General features: G+C 39.0%; 1 protein-coding gene across 1 annotated transcript in view; it reads left to right on the top strand.

The window, feature by feature from the left end:
- hcn4 (hyperpolarization activated cyclic nucleotide-gated potassium channel 4) overlaps nt 1-22952 on the top strand; it is a 128607-nt gene that overhangs the window by 48562 nt on the left and 57093 nt on the right. Inside the window, exons 3-4 of the mRNA XM_017720663.2 lie at nt 13570-13731; nt 20388-20606. Of these exons, the coding sequence (XP_017576152.1) occupies nt 13570-13731; nt 20388-20606 (381 nt within the window). The remainder of the gene's footprint in view (nt 1-13569; nt 13732-20387; nt 20607-22952) is intronic.

Below are 22952 nucleotides of genomic sequence, written 5' to 3'. Positions count from 1 at the left end.
TTCCCTTTTGTGAGATTTTCTTTTTTTACATTTGTGGTGAACAGTTGGTAAGACTATGTACACATATTACACTATAATACAGAGAGAGCGAGAGAGAGAGAGAGAGAGAGAGAGAGAGAGAGAGAGAGAGCGAGAGAGCGAGAGAGCATGATGGCTCGTAAGAGAGAAAATGCACAAAAGTTCATAAAATGTACTTCAGCATATTCCTTCAAGTAAAAGAAAAATCTACTACATAAAATATCTCATTAGAAAGCAAATCCAAGCCCAACCTGAGCTTGATGTTGCTTGTGATCAGCCTGATTTCACGCCCAAATCCTTTCAGGCAACAGGCTTCTAGTCACACTTAACCCCGTCATGTAGAGGCATGCATAGCTCTCACTATGAGTTATTTACATGCTTCAAAATATACTATATTATAGCCACCAAGAGAGTCATTTAAAAAATATAGGTGTGAATTTACCATTTGCAAGATTATGACTGACACTCCTCTCAGCCAATCACGATCGTCTCTAAATGTTCCATCCACACTTGCTGCGCACATGCCACTCTCTGTACTATTATTAAAGTTTGAAGTACAATAGGAAGAGTCCCCTCAGTATTTAGCATTGCTTTAACTAACTCTAGTGTTAGCTTTAACATACGCTGAAAGGGTAGTGTCCATTGCTAAAACCTCCTTTTGATTAAACATGAAAACTTTAAAGTTATTAATGTACGTGTATCCAGAATCCAATTTTGTTGGCTTTAATCTGATCTGCATGCATAGTTTACCACTTCTTAAAGATGTATATCTATACTCACTATCTTGTAAAGGCACTGTTGTGGTATAAAACCATTATTGAGAGTAAATATAAAGAAATATCTTTTCGATTGCTCTCCAAATCATTGACGGCATTGCTATGGGAGTATGAGAATGTGGCTAGACATATCTTCTACTTAAAAGTGGTTAACTATGTAAAACTTATGCAGTTACATTTTACCCCACGTTAGTTTGTTCATACATAAACTGGAAACTTTCTGGAAGTGTGCTTTCTGACTGGTTAATATGTGCAATCTTGTGGAACATTCATTTTGGTGTAATTTTAAGAGAACAGAACAAAACGGTCCCATCAAAAGAAGCTCTGTCAGGTTTGGCAGACCAGTCCTAAGGAAGGATGAGTATGTTAACTTTATTAAAGCAAACATTATTAGCATCTGATTCCGTGATATACTTGGAAAGCATTCTTCTAGCATTATATTCAATGGGAGAAATTAACAAAGATGACGTTAGTGGGTGGGAAAATGACAGACACTTATGCGAGGTGGTTTGATCTTGGTGTTTAGAGCTTTGGAGGCAAGACCATCTGTATTTGTTTATTGTGCAGAGGCAGAGAGTCCATCTCTATTAAAATCGGCATCTGGGAACGTTCAGATTTATGGCTTACGCCGCCCCGCTGGATGTGTGCTGGATTTTCAGGGAATGATCCGATATGCCCGAAAGGTCCCTAGGTACATCAGTGGCAGAGAGTGCCTGTCGAAAGCCTGCAGCCCTCCGCTTCAATTCTTAATATAATCACACAGTCATAAATATAGAAATGCCACCAATGAGCCATTCTGGATTAATTTTCACACAGTGACCCGGCACCTTGGTCAGACTCTGGTCTTTTTGAGATAACCAAGGGATGAAGAAAAGGTTGAATAGCGTATTATGGGCCATACAAAGAGACTTTGGCAGTTGCAGTGACGAGTCCTTCAGAAGGCAAATGTGCCTTGTGTGATATTAATACGCTCAGCAGGCCATCTTAAAAGACTCTTACATAAAGAGTATGTAAATCCAGCACACGTCCATGGCTATTCCATGGTAGGAAATGACTGAAGCAGTTTCTTTGGCTAAGCCAAGCCACCAGCCCTACTCCCCCACCACCCCCACCCCTAACTAGAAACTGGCCCACTGGTTCTGTCCAAATATAAGGTCTGAGCCAAAATGTGTTCATATGTTCTTTTCTTCTAAGTGAAGTTAAATGGGATAATATGTTAAAATGGTGTTGCTGTACAACATGTTGGGAGTAATACATTACAGATATACAGAAACTAAATAGCAGCATAATATAAATAATGTGAAATTACAAAACTGTTGTCTAGATATTATATACTATATGAACAGAAGTATTGGGACACCTAGATATTATACCTACAGAAGCTTTTATGACATCCCATTCTAGATCTCTAGACATTAATATGGAGTCTGTCCTCCTTTGCAGCTACAGTATAACAGCTTCCACTCTTGTGGGAAGCTTTTGAAATGTGTCTGTGGGAATTTTTGCCCATTCATCCAGAAGAGCATTTGTGAGGTCAGACACTAATGTTGGGTGAGAGGGTCTGGCTCACAATCTCTGTTCTTGTTCATCCCAAAGGTGTTCAATGTGGTTGAGGTCAGGACTCTGTGAGGGCTAGTCAAGCTCTTCCACACCTAAATCATGCCACCATGTCTTTATGGAGCCTGCTTTGTTTACTAGGGCTCAGTCATGCTGGAACAGACAAGGGCCATCCAGAAACTGTTCCCACAAAGTTGGAAGCAAATGGTTGACCAAAATATCTTGATATGCCAATGCCTAGACCTCTTACGCTACTCCCCCCGCACCTGGCATTGTGCATTATAAATATTATTCATGGTAAATAACAATGTGTAGGAGATATTTTGTTCTGTTCAATTAGTTGTTGTACTACAGCCATCACAAATTACATTAACATAACTACATGTATTTACCTAAGTAAACAGCTTATCTACTTTCTGGTTAGTATTTACTGTATTTTGTCATTTTAAGAGAAACAGAACAAAACCATCAAATGTCAAAAGCAATGCCATTCAACACCTAAATATGTCAGTTGCCCAATCCTACACGTCTAGCAAAAAGAACGGCTTATGGTTGGTTGTTTTGCATGACAGTCAAATGGTTTCTGATTGTCAAAGTTGCTTTTGAGTACAGTGAGCGATGAAACCTGTCACTTTCTGGCAATAATGAGACGTTTGACTCTCCGCCATGCCACCTGCCTTCAATATGGTTTGTTGGTTGATTTTGACATCGTCACATTGCAACACTTCAGTTCCTCAGTCTCAGAACTCTATAACATATACATATTCATCCTAAAGTAGAATTATTCATACCAGCCATTGAATGATAAGTCTTAAGATTAATAACAGAATTACAGGCCTGTAGTTAAAGGCGTTAAATACACTCATTTTCAACCCACTATTTCTGCAGATGCAGGTTTCCATTGTGATATGGGTCTTCTGTAAAGGCATTTGCCAACTCATTTGGCTTTGGTGCAATAGTAAACATCTGGTGGAACAGCACCCCCTTTCTGTGTGGTTGTCTTTGTCTATAAGACAGTAGTAAAAAGGGTAGATAGAAAAGACGTATCTGGAGGGAACAGGAGCACATAAGAAGCAGCTTATCCATCTGTCATTGATAGTGTTGAGAGACCAAAGTGCTCTTTTTGAAGCTGCAAGAATGAATTCTAAACACAAGCATGTCAGTCTGTTCCACTGTGTGAGTAATTTTCTTGGAATTCTCATGGATCAATCACACCAAACATTCATCATCATTAGCAACAGTGACAGCCACCACCAGATGCTTCAACACAGTTATTTTCCCCAGCCTAGAGTGGCATATCCCTCATTCAGTGCAAGATGAGTCAGTTTATGCATAAAGACTAAACAAGCAGTGTCGTAGCTTTATGCTAAAACAGTCTGCCTTGGTCTTGCTGACTCTGGTCAGACTCTGGATAACTTTCTGCCTTTTTGTTTGTTGCGTGTTTTCTGATGCTGACATTGTATGATAATCAGGGAAAAGAAGATTCATGCACAAGATCAACAATATAGACCTGCCTTGCAAATCTTTCTCATGTGGATTTAAAATGACTAAGGAGATATTTCTGAGATTAGATCTAAGATAATTTGCTTGCATAAAGAACGGGAACTTCAAAGTAGATGTAGTGAGATACAGGAGTTTCCACAACTGGAGTTCAAAAATTGATTAAAACATACAAAGAAAATGAGACTCGTAACAACCAACTGCAAGACCTGGTAGACCACCAAACTGTCCCCATCAGACAAGCAGTATTTAAAGTGCTTGTCTTTAAGAAAGAGGAGAAAATCAAGCTCCACTTTTGCTTCAGTTTAAAATAAATTCAGAAGTGTTTCTGAGTGTCCAGCCAAGCTGCCGAATGCAGCCTAAGTTGCTGACGTTACTGTTATTGGTGGTATCTGTTCTGTGATTTGCTTGTAAATTGTTTGTAACAAACAAATTCAAGTCATTGGATTATCTGTAAATAACTTTTATCAACAGAACCACAATCGGCTGTGTTTATATGCAAATATTTTTGCCAATCCGATTAATACATTCTGATTATAGATTAAGACTGAGGTGTTTACTCTGCTCAACTGTTGAAAATCTCTGTTTACATGCACACCACAAGTAATCCGATCCAAAATTATGCACGTGTAGAGTACCACTTAGTGTAGATGTTACCATGACAACAAGCATCACCTGATTCCAGTCAGAGTGAGACGGCTAACTGTGTGTTATCCGAGTTTTCAGCTGGTGCATTTTTGTTTTTATTTCTTTCCAATTATGTCAGCCTCAGGAAAACTTAGTTCACATGTACTTATTAAAGAAGTATTTTAAAGTATAAACTTCAACATGTAAGTACTTCAAATGGGGCATATTCTGACATTATATAAATACATATGTGTGTGTATGTATATGGATGTGTGTGTGCCTGCCTTATATGCGAGTGTATTGTCTCATCAACCTCATTAATCAAAACTCAGCTGGTCAGCCACTCTGTGAAGTCAGACCTTCTGTGGTCTCCTATTAATTAGTTACAAAGCCTGGGTATCCATCATTTTCACTCATTTTCACTGTGGTTCGTCTGTGTGTGTATGTGTGTGAGAAAATATATTCTCACTGCCGGAACAAAACCAAAACAGTAACTTTACAGGAAAGATAAGCACCTTAACTTGAAAGTTAACCATTCTTAACTTTCAAGTTAAGGTAACAGGAATTTACTGAGAGTCATTTGGATCATTAAATGACCCTGTTGGTCCATTTATCATGAATGTTTGATCTAGTGTAAAGAGCACTTGGCAGTTTTAATTAAAAAAAAAGAAAGAAAGAAAGAAAATGACCAAAAAGAGCAAAGTTTTGTTTTGACAGCAATAGTATGAAAAATTGAATACTTAAAATTGAGAGCAAACGTCTGTGTGTGTGTTTTTGTTAGACAGCACAGAGGCAGGAGTGAGAGAAGGAAAATGAGGAGAATCTCTTTAATGGCTTCCATGGTTTTCATGATTTATATATTCCTGGAACAGCCTTTCACCATTTGGAGTGCTCCCACGGACAGAGATGCATTAAACTTAATTCCTCAGGCCTTTAATAATGACTTTATAATAACCCTCATATCAAGCAGGATTTCAGCAATTTACTAAGAGTATTTTACTTTCTAATTGAGCCAAAGTCTGTCCTCACTTTGCGTTGCTAATTTATTAGAATTGAAGATCGAGGAGAGAGAGAGAGAGAGAGAGAGAGAGAGAGAGAGAGAGAGAGAGAGAGAGAGAGAGAGAGTCTGTAGATCACTCCTTTAGCTGAACCCAATGATGTGTAATGCCTCCTGCTCTTTCATATTCCCGGTTTTTATCTGGAGATTTGCATGACATTATGCCTGCCTCGATGGAGGGAGTGCAGCCTTGTGTAGGAGTTCACACATAGACATGTTTCTACATAGACATACACTATATGGACAAAAGTATTGGGACACTTGCACATTACACCTACAGGAGCATTTATGACATCCCATTCTTGATCCTTATACATTAATATGGAGCTAGTCTCCCTTTGCAGCTGTAACAGCTTCCACTGTTCTGGGAAGAGCATTTGTGAAGTCAGACACTGATGTTGGACGAGAGGGCCTGGCTCGCAATCTTGGTTCTCATTCCTCCCAAAGGTGTTTGATGGGGTTGATCAGGAATGTGCAGGACAGTCAAGTTCTTCTACACCAAACTCACTCATCGCTTTTATGGATCTTGCTTTGTGCACTAGGACTCAGTCATGCTGGAACAGAAAAGGGCCTTCCCCAAAGTTGGAATGCCATTGTCCAAAATGTCTTGATCTGCTGAAGATTTCCCTTCACTGGAACTAAGGGGTCTAGGCCAACTCTTGAAAAAACAGTGGCGTCCAGTGGTGGCATGCTTTACACCACTCCATCTGACACTTGACATTGTGCTGGCATGCAGCTGCTCGTCCACTGATGCCAGAGCATGTTTGGAACTCTCAGTCAGTAGAGGCAGTTATTGAGTCAGTAGAGCGTTGGAGACTTTTATGCACTATGTCCCGCAACACTCAGCGACCCGCTCTGTAGCTTTACGTGGTCTGCCACTTCATCGATGAATTGTTGTGGTTCTTAAAACCTTCCATTTTTCAATAACACCACTCACAATTGATCATGGAATATCTAGGAGGGAATAAATTTTGCAAACTGTTGCAGTCGTAGCATCCTGTTACAGTCCCATGCTCAAATTCAGTGAGCTCTTTAGAATGACCCATTCTTTCACAAATGTTTGTAAAGGCAGACTGCATGGCTAGGTGCTTCATTTTATATAGCTGTAGCAATGGAGCTGAATTCAATGATTAAGAGGTGTGTCCCAAAACGTTTTTCCATATAGTGTCTACTGACAGTTAGAGGGACTACAGTAATAGTTTATGGACTTACTGTATTTCAGTTGCAGATAAGCCCTACACTTTAAGACACATGAGTTTAAGCGCAATAGAGCTGTGGGTTTATATTCTTGGGAAAAACGAGTACTAAATGTGTGGTGGCACCACTGAAGGTCACATCTTCAGTACCTTTAGTTATTGTATATTCTTAGGAAAAAAATATATGGAACTGTCACTGGGGTAGTACCCCTCTTGTTACTCAAGAGTACTTCTCAGTACCTTAATTCAGGGAACATAACTGTACCATAAAATTTGTATATTTTCTAAGTTGTATTGACTCCATACACCCCATCTCGTCTCCAGGCGTACTTTTCACCTGAGAAAAGCGTATTAAAGACATGCAATTGGACCTTAAAGCCACTATTGTACATTTGAGGGTAGATTTCTATTATTTGTACTTTGCTTAATGAAAAATGTACCTGCACAGTACCTTTATTTCTAACAGTGCATATTCAGGTGCAGTTACTATTTAAGTTGCGTTGACTCCATACACCTCTTGATTCTACGCTTTTTTTTAAAATGCTATAGGAACTACAGATAATTCCCTTTCATATGTCATGTACTTCCAAAACATGTTTAAGATTTGACATTAGGGATCATGCTGTGAACAAATTTGCACCTGTAGAGGACCTTTGTTCTGATGCAGATGTAACTGACTTGACATGACCAACCATTATTGTTGTTGTTGTTGTTGGTGGTGGTGGTGGTGGTGGTGGTGGTGGTGGTGTTGGTGGTGGTGGTTATTTATTTAATCATTTTTACCTTCTGAATGGAATCTTTTGGTCAAGGGTGTCAAACTGAGTTTGTTCTGGGAAGCAGCTCTATGGAGATTAACGTTTTCTATTTTCTAACACCCAAATTCAGGCTTGCTAATTATTTAATGAGCTGAATCAATTATGCTTAACAAGGCAGAACTCTAAAGTCTGCAGAGCTGTGGCCTGGAAGGAATCTGATTTGACATCTCTGCTTTATGATGCAGCTCCTGACCAGTCCTGGGGCTTAAAGTAGACTGCATTTAGAATATATTGCACACAAAATCCAAACAGAATATTTTACAAAAGACTTTTTATTAGATTTTGATATATTGTATGTCCAAACGTTTGCAGACACTGATTCATCTGACTTATTCTGAAATCAGTGGTGATAAAAAAGGCACAATCATAAATATGCAAATCTGCAATTTCTGTTTATTTTCCAAGTTTAACATATTTGTGGAGGGACATGCAATATAAAGTGTGCTGTAACTTTTGCACAGACTGCATTTTGTGTTTTATAAATTTCCAATATGTTACATTAAGTAATTAAGCAGTAATTATGCATTTCAATGTGCAGATGTCAGTTCTCTGTAGAGGATGTTTTGTGTGATGTATATACTCATTGGTTGGAACATGCAGCCACTGCTACTCTCTCTGGATGTCACTAATGGAATTTATGTGCATCTAATGGATAAATATAATATTATTGAATTATTTAATGCATTGAATTTTATCTTATTTTGATCAGCTCAAGTATTTGTAACCAAACGTACTGCTTTTAAATAGGAAAAAAAATAAGACAAATACAGTTCATTGTGATTAGCTATAGAAATCAAAGCGGTTAATCATGATTAGTTGTTCTAATCATTTCCCAGCCCTACTTCTTTCACAGCATTTGAGTATAGTGGTGGATTGTTCTTCATGACAAGCAGTGTCTCTTGTAAAGTAGATTTTACATGAGGTCTGTTGGAAGTCTGTAGACAGTGACTCAGGGACGGTTCTTTATTTCTAGAGTCCTTCTCTCTTCTGTTTCCCTCTTCGTATTGCATCATGATAATACAAAATGAAGAGATAAAGCACAAGGTTGACTTTGTCATGCAACACTTTGTAATTAATGCATACACAGAATGCCACGGCAGCTAGTTAGCATTACAGAACAGCGTCTTACTTCCAGTCGGAGGAGCTGGCGTCGGGTGGGATTGCTTTCCACACAGATAATGTGTTCACAACAGAGTTTGAAAAGAGGGTACAGCTTTCTGCAAAACAAACCGGCGGCGCATGCTGGAGCCCAGCTGTGGAGGTGAGGATGGGGAGAGGAGTGTGGGAGTGTGTTAGGTAGATTGAGTGAGAAAGGCGCAGTCGGGCGGACGACTCCGCTCAGATGATGTAAATGCACCCGTGGCTAAACGCTTTGAACGAACGCTGAGAGAGACAGTGTGTGTGCGTGTTGTGTGTGGCAGGGGGGGGGTGATTTCTCTGTAGCTTGACGTCTCCTCTCATCCGAGAAGAGAGGGAACTTTCCATCCTGTGCACACTTGGCTCTCGTCCTTACGAGCTGGGGATTGGTATCTCACTCGATGATCTGCAAGCTGCCTCCATGGCTGCCCATAATGTCTTCCATTATAGAATTTAAAAGTCAGATTACATCTTTTATTGACTTTCAAAGTAAAATGTGAACACATCCTCTTTGGAGAACTTATATTACATTTTTACAGCAAATCGTGGCGCACAATTTAGTGCATTTTTAATTTTAAAAAATCATAACGTATAATTACTTATTTTTTAGAACATTAGGCCGACTAACCCGACACTCACAGACATAAAAGTTCAAAGAGTATTTATTAACAAAGAGTGGCTTAACAAAAGAAGTTTCCAAACCAGATCAGGTCAGAATAGCAAAGAGTAGAAGAACAAACATGGGAGCTAATCGACAAGAGAAGGTCAAACACATGCGTGGGTCACAGCCAAAACAGCAATCTGACCAAGGCAACGATACCAAAAAGGGGAATCCAAAGGCATGAAAAGCGAAATGAGATGGGAAGGTAAAGAGATGAACGCTCAGTACACACAACTGCTCAGGTTGGCTAAGAACACAACCAGACAGGTATTTGTACATGGCGAAGTAATAGGGCACAGGTGACAACGGTTCAAATATCAGGTGACATGGGTCTAGGAAGTGGTCTATGGTTGGTCGAGTCCATGGTGTGAGTCCAGAGAATCGTGGGAACTTTAGAGTGGGGAGTGTGCAGCAGGGGAAGGGCCCAAAGGCTTGACAGTTTTAAATGAAACATAAAATACACAATGTGCCATATCATCATGTCCTCTGTAGAGGATGTGTTCACTTATTTTCACTTCGAAAATCAACAAAACGTCATAAATGTCATAAAAAACCTTGTATCTCTGTAACAGTAACTATAAGTGAAGTTGGGCTCCACAACATGATCAAACTTTATTTGATATATATTTTAATTATATTGCTGTGCTGTATTGGTAAATGTTAGGATACTTTGTAAAATGTGTAACAAAATGATAGTTTGTTTCAGAGTGAAACACATCGTTTTGACCAAGGTTTCCATTTAAATTAATCATGTGCAACCCAAGCCACAAAGGGCAAAGGCAGCTAAGCTACAAAAATCAAGTATTTAACAAACAAAGGTCTGTCTTACAGCAGTGATTGCTGTGTGCATAGCTATGTTCATTTCTAAAAGACCGGTCAAACAAATAGCAATAACAGGGACAACAACTTGCAAATTCCATTGCCCGCTGTGTTGATCAGGTAAGTGGCCACTGATTGGAATTATAAAGTATATGTTTCTAATAAAGTGGCCACTGAATGGAATTATAAAGTACATGTTTCTAATAAAGTGGCCACTGATTGGAATTATAAAGTACATGTTTCTAATAAAGTGGCCACTGATTGGAATTATAAAGTACATGTTTCTAATAAAGTGGCCACTGAATGGAATTATAAAGTACATGTTTCTAATAAAGTGGCCACTGATTGGAATTATAAAGTACATGTTTCTAATAAAGTGGCCACTGAATGGAATTATAAAGTACATGTTTCTAATAAAGTGGCCACTGATTGGAATTATAAAGTACATGTTTCTAATAAAGTGGCCACTGAAAGGAAGCATAAAGTAGGTATTTATAATAATTGGCCAATGGGTATATTAGTATATTTAGGCCACAGTTCAAATTATTCAGAAATTCTGAATGTTGTCATGGCTGTGCATTCCATGCTGTTAAAATAGCCCATATCTCTTTGAGTGTTGGCATGCGTACAAAAAAAAAGAAGAAATAAAAGAAAAAGCATATGGACTGTAGTCACACTGGTGGCAGTTCGCAGGTGCTAGCACTGGGCAAGAGAAAGGAAAAGCAGGAGGCAGCATATTCCATAACTGAAGCTGATTTATAAGGCACTTCTATTGCCTAATAACAATAGAGCGAGTGAGAGTATCCCTCACAGCTATAAGCTTTTAAGCAGTGTGTTTTTAAAGGCTGTTGAGTGGCTTTTAATATGGAGAGATGCAGTTAACAGTGCATGCCACAGCCTCAATGGGATTAAGTAGCTTTAAATTGTGGAGGCCATTAACACCCAGCACCCTGTCGTGAGCGTCCAGGAGCTTCCCAAGGGGCAGTTATCATTAGGATTAGCAGACCTTGGCCTTCAACAGCATGCTCTCTCTCTCTCGCGCGTGCTCTCCCTCTCCATTTCTTCTCTTTTGTCTTCTCTTTTTTCTTTCTTCTTTATCTCATTCTATTTCTTTCTTTCTCATTGTATGTTGATTGCTCTGTATTCTGAATACATATAGCAATAAACCAATCTTGAATCTTACTGTCTCTCAACCTCTTTTCTGTCTTTCTCATTTTTTCTGTTTTTTCCTCTCCTGCTTTCTCATTTTTTTATTTTCTCATCTTATCTCTCACCCTTTTCTCTTTACTCTCTCTCTCTCTCTCTCTCTCTCTCTCTCTCTCTCTCTCTCTCACTTTCTTCTATTTTCCTCTTTCTTTCTGTCTCTCTCATCCTCTCTCTCTCTCTCTCTCTCTCTCTCTCTCTCTCTCTCTCTCTCCCTCTCTCTCCCGCCCTCCCAGTCCTCTGTTTTTTATTCCTTTGTTGTCATTGTTTAAGAGATTCATTAGTGATGTGATGAAGCCACCTTGTTTCCCAGCTGACTGTAAGCTGTATTCTCACCTCATGGCTCTGAAGTGACACATTTTACACACGTGTGCACTTAAACACAGTCAGAGTGCGCAGATCCATTAGTGACATCTGCTAAAAGAAAGAAAAAGAACAGCGATTATATAAGTGCGGTTTGGTCATTACATGCATAGGCTTGTTTGCGACTGAGTACACAGTGGCCTAGAATTGGAAGCAGATTAACAGAAACATAAACTGACCCGTTACAGGACAAAGCTTACACAGCACAGCCAGGAATACGACCTTGAACAGGTTTAAAAGCCTCCAATCCTGAAAGGTCGAAAAAGGACGTGCACATATATTAGCATATTAGCACTATAATTCAACACTGAACGAAGTGATTAATTTAATTTATTTTAAATGTGTCAGAAATTGCCACATTAATATTCTTATATCACACAACATTAAATGCTGTAAAACATTTAAACATATAAATATTAATATATTATTTGATCAAATATATACAGTTTCATCTTTCTATTTGACAATAATTCTCTTAATATAATGCATTTTATTTGTGTGTCAGTTATGTATTTGACTCAATTTGGGAAATATGCAATTCAAATTAACTGTAAAGCTATAATGTCTGTTAACACATACTCAGTCATATGCAAAAGTTTGGGCACCCCTGGTCAAATGATGTTTTGTTGAGTGAAAAGAAGTTAATAATTACTGCACATCTTAATGCACAATTACTGTTTATTTGCTGAATGTAACATATTTGAGAAAAAAACACATAAAACATGGTAAACGCTATGGCACATTTGATATTTTATATTGTATGTTCTTCCATACATAAAATAATATGCAAATAACTTAAAATCGTGCACAAAAAATGCAGAAAAGGCTCTATTTAAGATTCTTTAATGTAGAGGATGTGTCAACTAATTTTCTCTTAGAAAATCAACCAACCATGTTGCCAGGTCGTTTTTATATTACTGAGTACAATGGGCCTCACTCACCAATCACTTGCTAAGTGTTTTCTTAACTAACTGATTGGTTGGTGTAGTGTAGTGGGTGATACCTCAGCCTTCTACCCTGTTGACTGGGGTTTAATCCCCCACCTGGGCAAGCAGCCTACACTATACCAATAAGAGTCCTTGGGCAAGACTCCTAACACTACCTTCACCTACCTGTGTAAAGTGATCAAACTTTACTCTGGATAAGAGCCGCTGCAAAATTCTGTAAATGTAATTTGGTGAAGTCCTAAGAAAACATCACAGTCATGATGTGATCTTAAAGCAAAGAGTTGTTCACACCTTTGTGCTGTTCAGTGTGTGTAGGTTCTGTTCTTACCTAAGAACAAACCCCAAATAAGAAAACACTGGTGAATGTCTGCATGAAAACTGTGTAAGTGGGTTTTAGGAAGAATTTTTTAGTGAATGAGACTGATTGATTGATTCCAAATGTTTGAACAGTAGTGTACATATGTTTTAAGTGACTTTTGTTTCTAGCAGTATCTGAGCTCAGGACTGTCTTTTTCTCTAACCTATTGGTAACTAGCAAAGGTACTTTCTGTAGTAGACAAAGCACTTCTTGTAACTGGCTCTGGATAAGAACGTCTGCTAAATGCTGTAAATGTAAATGTAAAGTGATAAATCATATTGGAAATTGTACTGTTATAAGTAAAATGCCCTTAGCAGAGTTTACATTCTACTTACTTGGAATCATCTTTACAAATTTCACCAATTCCACTAATAAGAATCACATTCCAAAAACAGAGGAAGCTTTCTGCATATCTACAGCTTGTACAGTTTACTTGCAAAAGATGATCAATAAATGCAGTTATTCAGCTAAAATGCTGGGACCTATTAGGCTTAAAGTGGACCTCACGAGTACTGATCTTCTGTTTGTTCCCCAGATTTTCCATATGACCTACGACCTGGCCAGTGCAATGGTGCGGATAGTGAATCTGATTGGTATGATGTTGCTGCTGTGTCACTGGGACGGCTGCCTGCAGTTCCTGGTGCCCATGCTGCAAGACTTTCCCGCTGACTGCTGGGTCTCCAAAAACAAGATGGTGGTGAGTGTTTTCCAGCAGAGCCTGTCTTAATCACATTTCACTGGAGCCCGAGCCATCTCATCTTCTTCTCATCTGATTGGGTCAGTACTGAGCCTCCGTACGACCACAAACTGAGAGAAGAGAAAAAGGCCGTCTTTTGTGATGTCTGGTTTTGCTCAATGTAATATAGTCACGTCGTCACTGTCAGAACAAGACCTCATATCTCCAAAATGGAAACTTTATAGGAGAAAGAAAAACCTTGTAATGGAAGTAGATGTAATAAGCTTTTTTGCTGCCCCATTCATAATTAAGTTTTAACACAAGGTAAATGTTAACTGGAGTTTTTCAATAATGCAAAGAAATGAAAAACGCATCAGTGACAGTATTTATCTCAGCAAGCACTGTATTTGGCAAAGTGTGTTAATAACCCATCGCTAATGATCCATTCCATTCCTTACTGTCATAACTATATAACTTTTGCATTAGTTTCATAGTACTCACTAAATAATTAGTAGTAGTTACTGAAAAATACACCTTAAACGTAAGGACTGCAAAAATGACTGCCATGTCAAATGTAATATGACTGCCATGATCACTCAGTTAAGCTTGATTTCTAGATAGCAAACAATGATTTACTGAAGGTTACTTTATTAATGATTATTAATAAATTCACACTTATATGCACAAACTATGTATGTAAACATACCGTTATAGTTGACTTCGGGACAAAACCTCTCCTGGCATAATTTGAAAAGACAGTTGATCTGTATGTCATGGTAAAGTTTCATGATGAACAGGTCAACAGAGATGGTTGAGATTTGCTTTCATTTTTCCATTTGTTACTTCTATTAAAATTTAAAGGAGGCCTGAGAGGCCAGGTTGAGATGGTTTGGACATGTGTTGAGGAGGAATAGTGGATATATTGGTAAAAGAATGTTGGAGATGGAGCTGCCGGGTAGAAGGAGAAGAGGTAGACCCTAGCGAAGGTTTATGAATGTAGTGAAGGTGGACATGGAGATGGTTGGTGTGAAAGTAGAGGAGGCAGTGGATAGGGCAAGATGGAGGCAGATGATCCGCTGTGGCGACCCCTAAAGGGAGCAGCCGAAAGAAGAAGAAGATTCAAATTTAAAGGAAGTTGTTTCCTGTCCTGTAAAGTTACCTTTTGGACAGCAGCAATATCAGAACAAAACTATTGCAAAAGCCTGACTATATACACACACATGTGTGTGTGTGTGTCTATATGTACAGTTTGACTCTAAAGAAAGAGCCTTTTCCATTTAAAAAGCAGTGCAATTTGTTACAGCCATAGAAGTGGACAAAGTAAGCTTTACTGGAGTGTATTTATTACTTTCAGTAATTCAATAACATTATTTTTATCAACATGAACTAGTAAGCAGGGTTAACATGGCAATAATGATTCATTACAATGGCCCTTATAATCACACTACACAATCGTGTAAAAGATGAGGCTGGTGCTTGATTTCACTGTTAAAAGCTGATTCATCATTTGCCTCAAATCTCAGTTGTTTTCCACATCATACGAAAGTTTTGTGAATCAGACGCGGAGTAGCTTGCATGTCATAAAATATGCATTCTGTTTTTACGCAGTTGTGATGAATAAGGAGAAGTGAGAGCAACGAGCACTGATAACATGGTGACCAGTGGCTGCATGTTCCAGCTCCCACACAACTGTTGGCCCCTCACTCTCATTTCACTACATCTTGTTTTTAGAGGAACTCTGCTGTTGCTTTGTTAGTTTGCCGCTGGTTGATTTGTCCCTAGTTCTCTCCCGAGCCCTGTCCAGCATAGTCTACAGGTGTCCTCCAGTGCTATAACATTAGTGATATTACTGGAATCAATGCTGTTTTGCCAAATGATACTTTGGTTTCATGAAGAGAGCCATCAATCAGTACTTTTTTAAATTCTGTCATAGAAATATACAGCCCATGAGCAGCTGGGCTTCAGGCCAGATCTATAGATAGTTAAAAGGGTCAAACTGGCAAAATGTGGGAACTTCATTCATTAAAAATGCATTAACTTTGACAGCCATAATACATTTCAATGAGGTCCTTTTAAAGGCATTCCTACTTATATTTTTATTAACTAGTGAATTAATTGTTGAAAGGCTCTGCATGATTTCTTATGATTCAGTTAATACATTTTATGTTGTTTGACCTTTAAAAAAAAAAATCCAATTCAGTTGACTAAAAGCAGGTTATTTTCCGATTGCTATATAATTGTTATTGACGGCCATAAAGTTAATAAACCTGGAAATTGAGGGGTCAAAAATGTAAAGAAGATTGCTATTTATTTTAAAACCTTAATTCAATATCAGTCAAGTATTGACAATTTTCCAGTGAGCACCTGTGCTGTGCTTTAATTTTGTCTTATTGTTAGTCAAGTGGTGTAACATTTGAAGAGGCCCCAGTGCTCAGAGAGTGAGGAGAGAGCCTGGTCTCATTACAGGCCCTCCTCCACCTGGTAATTGAGTTCCCTTTACGGTTATATAACCAAGGCACCAAACACCTGAGGTATGACCCCGAATCACCTGGATGACGGACTGGAGTAGCCAGCCATGGGCCCAGAAAGAAGAGCCTCTCATGACATTTGATTTCTCAGCAGAGTTCATTGCTGAGGCTCAGGGAAGCTTGCGGGCCTCGGAGGAACAATAGTGATATGTTATTACCTTACAGGACAGCAGAAACATCACACAAATCACATCTGAGCTAACAAAGCTGATCCAATTGAAAGTAGGCCGCCAAAGACAGGTAGAGCAAATGCACTGCAGCAGATTTGGGATGATGAACGCTGTCATTGAGGAGGTGACCACAGAGGGGCCATTTCCACTTGTTTGGCCTGGTATTTTTAGTCTGGCACACTTGCATTTAATGAATAACATCCATAATAAAAGCTATTTATTCATAAGCTGGGTCTGTCCATAAGCCCAGTCATCTAGCACTAAAGAAAACAAGTCAAAGAAATTATTGATGGTCCTGCTTTCCTTTTCTTACGCTACAGAGTTCTTAGACCTTTCCTCAATAAGGACTGAGCATGTCATGTGCTCATCTGAGGTGCCTGGAGTGTTTTAGATTTTCCTAAGTTTTCCTAACATGGCTCTACCATTATCACACTGTGTCATCATCCCCCCCCCCCCCCCCTTTTTTTTTTTTTTTGAAAGCTCTAATAGGCTCTCTTTCAGGGCTTTGCCCCTGTAGAAATGAGTTTGAAAGCAATTTGGACACGTCTCCTCAGGAGAGAGCCGATATTGATTCCACACAGACTTCCACACTGGTCCAAAGAAAAAGGGCAATTTATTCATTTAGAGACGCACAAAAATTTCACATCTTTCTAAATAGCTGACCCACTTTTTTCTTCTTCCTGCTGAATCTTTATGTCTCACAGCTCCATTCATTCACAAATTCATTTTCACAGTATTTTTATGGGTCCAGGCACACAGTGCTGGAAGCCTAACGAACAGGTTTGGATTCTTCGTCTTCTTCTCATGAAATGATTATATTATATTATATTATATTATATTATATTATATTATATTATATTATATTGTTATTTTCTACTCTAAAACATTGGGGAGATCGAGACACCACCTAACGTAGGGTAAAATGTAACATGGATGCATTTAATCAACAAAGCTAAAGGCAGTCTGTAAAGCATTTCACAGCCCATCTTGTTTGCTGAATTGTATTCTATTAATTTCTGGTTAATTCCAATTTGTTTAGTTGTTTAGCCATCATAGCTGCTAACCGCAATGCTTGAGCAACAAATTTCATGTAGGTTACCCTGTTCTTCAGAATTTAACCAATCAGGCTGCAGGTTAACTAATATTTTGTATAAGTTATGTGTTTTTTTTATGTACGAAAGTAGAAACATAGTAATGGTTTGTGAAGTAAGTTGTTATTATTAGTGAAATGTCTGCTGTGATCAGAATGAATTGGTTGCTAAACAGCAGCAAAAATAAATCAATAATTCTCGTCCTCATCATGATTGTTTGAGTAAGGCTGAAGTTGGCTTTTAACTTTTAGCCATTAACATTAGAAAAGTGTTTTGAAAAGTGCAAGGATTGGGAAAAAAGTTGAAAACGTAACTCGGCTATACATTTAATTCATTGGCTCATGATCACAGTAAGCTGCGACTGGACAGAGCTGCGGTGTTATAGTTTTTCACCAAAGACTTAGAGGGTCTGTTACATTTACAGAAACATTCACTTTAGCTAACGTTCCTCTGTTCATTGCTTAGTAACTTACAGTGGACATTGGTATCCATTTATAATGTTTTCTAGAAGTTCAGAGAGCATCATGGAAGATTGTAGTGCACTCAGAATCACTCTTAAATTCAACTTTTAGATTTGGACACTAAAAATGACGTACTTCTTTATTAGTGCCCTGATACGAAAATAGGGATTTTGTCATTTCCCACCGATCAGATTGTGTCAACATTGTGTCAATTGCTGTACAGCATGCAGTAAAACAGAATCAAGTAGAAAGCTGTCTTCTCATGATTCCATAGCAACCTCACCTGTAAATTTTCACAATAAGATTCTCTCAGCATGGACCCTCACAGAGCAGGTACTATTTGAGTGGTGGAGTAATCTCAGCATTGCAGTAACACTGACGTGGTGGTGGTGTGTTAGTGTGTGTTGCACTGGTCTGAGTGGATCAGACACAGCAGTGCTGCTGGAGTTTTTAACACCTCAGTGTCAACAGAATAGTCCCACAACCAAAAACATCCAGCCAACAACATCCTCTGGGCAGTGTCCTGTGACCACTGATGAAGAGAATGACCAACACAATTGATTTTTATCAATTAGCGTTCAGTGTGGACTGAGGTCTGTACACTGTTGTGTGAATGTATGGTAGTGGTGTTCGGAAGGTGGGAATCCTTTTTGTTTTATTGTGAAGCACTTTGGTTTTAAATGTGCTATATAAATAAAATTTACTTACTTATTTACAAACTGTGCAGCAGCAGATGAGTTATCATCTCTGTTTTACATCTAAGAGGTGGATTGACAAGGTAGGAAAGAGAGCGCACAGTGAGCGGATACAGTGTTTAAAAAGTCCAGCAGCACTACTGTGTCTGATCCACTCATACCAGCACAACACACACTTACACACCACCACCACGGCGGTGTTTCAGTCCCAGAATTCATATCTATTTTATTTGGCTCACTTTCTTGGTGGGACTAATATAGCACTGTGTTGAAGCATGTCAATAATTCACAATGAGAGCTGGCCAGGCTAAACTAAGCCTCCATACGCAGAGTTAACTTTAACACAGTGTTGCAACTAAGCTGCAAGATGTAAGAGGTTCTTTTCCCCATATTAATTCCTAGCAATAAAAGTTTTTATGTGCAGATTAATAAAAATGTCTTACAGATGTCATAAGGTATAAATAAAATAAGGTGCAACCTGAACTGGAACCTGAGAAAATATGTATTAAATGCTGTTTAACTGATTAGCAATGATTTATTTGCTTCTAATACATAATTGATGCCAGTGTTTGTTTAACCAGTTCCAAACCTTTCCTTGTAGCAGCTCAGTATTATTTGCGGTCATCATCCATTTCCAGTTTGGCTCATCTGTCCTTCATTATGTTAAATCGTGTGTGCTGGTGAGGGAATTTAACAAATCTATGAGGACATCAAGCAGAAATCTGGACCCAAACTTTGTTCTTCAGCCTGGCTCACAAGAAGTCAGGTAGTTTTTGGAAAGCAAGAAATTCATGTCACTCTGTATTTATATATATTTGAATAAACATAAATACATGGTATTTTACAGGGAAAAGCACACTTACTGCCAAGACAAACTTACTGGTTTTACAGCACACTTCTGTGCCTAAGATTTTTCTACAATATTGTATATTTCAGTTTTATTGTGTTAACATTTGCTCTTCTACTTCGTGGTCAAAATGAATCACGTTTGACACGTTCTCTAATCAGTGATCATGTTTATTTTGATGCATTTTTTAATGTGTTTAGGCTGTAAAGCTCGTCTAGGTTATACAAAGAACTGTATTTAATTATTTCTAGAACTTACTAGATGTTTTTGCATCTGATACAGCTAGCCCCTCCATCTTTTTACAAATGCTTAAAGCAGCATAGAACTGTGTTGAATTAATAGTGTTTGTATAGATTTACCAGATTTTTAGTGACTTCTACAACTTGCCCCTCCGTCTGTCACAACTAACCCCACCTACGGGGCAGGTTGTGACATTTGCACTAACTCTGCTGACAGTTTGGCTGGAGCCAAAGTTTCCATTTTTGAGACGTGCTGGTCACTTGCATAAAAAATATTAAATGTAATCTCAAAAACTTTTTAAATGACTTCAGAAAAAAAAACAATTGTGTTAGTTTTTGCTCGCTGTCTCTTACTTTGGAGACTTTCCTTTTCCCTGGCGTACAGGGGTGCATCTCAATGACTGTTCATCCATTCAGCTGAAGAATTTGAATTCCACTGCATACTTAACACGTTTTGTGCACTGGGCTGTGAATGCCACATTATGGGCACACCTGCCGAGGCTGCCCCAGGTGGCATGTACCCTCTGAGACGGTGCTGCTTGAGTGCTAGCTGACCTTTCCCTGTACGCCATCCAGTGAAGAGGCTGTGGGGACTGTGTGTGATAGCCTGTGGCTGTGTGTCTGTGTCCCTCTCTCCCCCCTGCAGAACAATACGTGGGGTCAGCAGTACTCGTATGCCCTCTTCAAGGCCATGAGCCACATGCTCTGCATTGGATACGGCATGTACCCGCCGGTCGGCATGACGGATGTGTGGCTGACCATCCTTAGCATGATCGTGGGAGCGACGTGCTACGCCATGTTCGTGGGTCACGCAACAGCACTGATACAGTCACTGGACTCCTCACGCAGGCAGTACCAAGAGAAGGTGAGTACGAGCTGGCTTGGTGAATGAGAGTGCTGTAAGCTCTGTAAAGAGGTTTTTGGCTGTTGTTTGTATATAAAAAAATCTTTTTGTAAGAAAGAACTCTTTAAAATGTCAAAATATAATGATAAATATTTTACATAGAACATATCTTTTTCTTTTTTTCTTATGTCTTCTGTTTAAAGGTGAAATGCTACATTGACTGTGTAGCAAATATGACATAAAATGCCATGAAACCATTCTCCAGAGATAGGCCTACACCCTTATCGTAGACGTGTAGTATTGTGCAGTTTTATATACCAAAAATCGGCCTAGTTTTAATGGGATGATTTTTGTACCTCTATTTATCCATTAGAATTAAACAGGCTATTTTTGCTACTGTGCTTATAAAACATACGGTTTTTATAGAGTTAATTCAAGAAGTGTCAATACTTCTTGTTTGCTACATTTCTGTGGTATGAGGGTTGAATCACTTTCATTTTCCTGAAAGTTAAACAGACTGTTACTGTTACTGAGACAGTTTGTTAGACTTCATTTTGATAAGTGCCAAAACATCTTGTTCTGTAATGTGTAGTGGTATGATAGATGTTTTTGCTACTGTGTTTATTAAACAGATACGGTTTGTTGGTGTTAATTCGAGAAGTGCCAAAACTTCTTGTTCGCTATGTTTCTGTGGTAGGAAACATGCATCACTTGGGTTTTCTTTAGAATTAAGCTGTTCTTTCTTTAGAATTAGACTGTTACTGTTACCAATACAGTTTGTTAGAATTCCGAGGCTGACATTTCCCATGGTTTTACCCATGTTTGCGGAGTAGTTCAACAAAAAAATCTAATTTTCCCCTTTTATGCTGGAGCTCTGAGGCTAATGTAGCTAACAAGTAAAGCTTATCTACCACAATTAGCATCATATAAACTGCATGGCTATGCCTCACACACTTATCTAAAGCCTTGGGTACACTACATGACTTTTAAAGTCCTAGTAGGTTATAAAAAGACAGGGCATCTCACACTGGTTTCTGCAGGTATTTTGAGGGACTGAAATATTGGGGATCACACCATAAATGCCTTGGGAACACACACTACTCAGCCTATAAGTTGTTGCTGAACCAAACCGAATGCATCAAGCTCACGCAAACTCACTCACTCTCCTGTTACCAGGGGACGCAAATAAACAAACGTAGAGTGACTCGCTGTTGCTGTTTTTGCCACTGTTTGTACTGACACAGTAAAGAAGCAGCAGATAAACATGCTTAATTGAGGGGCATGGATGTAAAAATGTGATGAATGTGATGTTTTTGAAGAGTTTTAAATGTACATTTCCCTCTCCACCTATCGACTCCAGGCGAACAAAAAATCTAGCCGACCAGCACAGTCTGAGCCAAACGGGGGTAAAGACTGGGGTAAAGACTGGGGTAAAGACTGGGGTAAAATTGGTGTAAAAGTCATGTAGTCAAGCCTCAGCGTTAAGACTGCATCAACATCTCAAATCTTACAAAGATTTATTCATCTAGGTTCTTTCTAGTTTCTCACCAAAAACATCTTGGCTAAATTTATGATAACTTCACATTTGTGTTAAACTGATCTTTTGTCAAACTAGTCCTTTAATTAGAGAAGAAAGTTTGGCCTGATGTTGCTGAAGTTGATTCTTCTGCTGTGAAAACCTTTTGATTCCATAGTTTTAACTGTAGCCTGGTTTGGAAGTAGGACACTGTGTGCCAGGCTCACCTGTAGTGGACAGCAGTGCTTGGTGCTCTCCCCTGATGCCCACCTCTCTCTGGGCACGACAGGGGCAATAATAAGTCGAGCTGCCAGCTTGCCACATGGCCCACCATCTGTGGAGAGAGATGGAGGAATGGAAACAGAGAGAGGGTAGGCACTCCCGCTGAAATGGAAGGAGGGTCATATGGGGACCCCCGGAGAGGTAGATGCAGGCTAGAGGCTGGCAGAAGATTGATGGGCAGAAGGAGAAAAGTGTAAAAAGGGAGACAGAAAGATAGAGAGAGGGAGACAGAAGGAGGAACAGGACACATTTGAGGAATAGAGAGTGAGAGAACTGTAGAGGTCAGAAGCTCCTCCGTAGAGGTAAAGAGGTGCTTCAGAGAAGAGAAAGCGTACAGTCAGCTAAGACTGTTGATGAGAAAGTGTAATTGAGTGTGCGGCTCTTAGTTACCCAACCAGTGATGATGAGGTCATTCAAAATAGCTTAAAGCAAAATATGAGAGGCCAATATATGTAATGACATCTACACAGACAGTCACAGTATGTGATTGGAAGTTGTGTGTGTACATTTACAGAAAATGTCCTGTTTTTTTTAGGGAAATTAAAGAAAGTTGTGTTTCTTTTTGGTTT

The sequence above is a fragment of the Pygocentrus nattereri genome, chromosome 7, assembly GCF_015220715.1.
Source record: "Pygocentrus nattereri isolate fPygNat1 chromosome 7, fPygNat1.pri, whole genome shotgun sequence".
NCBI lineage: Eukaryota > Metazoa > Chordata > Actinopteri > Characiformes > Serrasalmidae > Pygocentrus > Pygocentrus nattereri.
The sequence above is the reverse complement of the archived record's forward strand: the minus strand, read 5'-3'. Positions and strand labels throughout refer to the sequence as shown.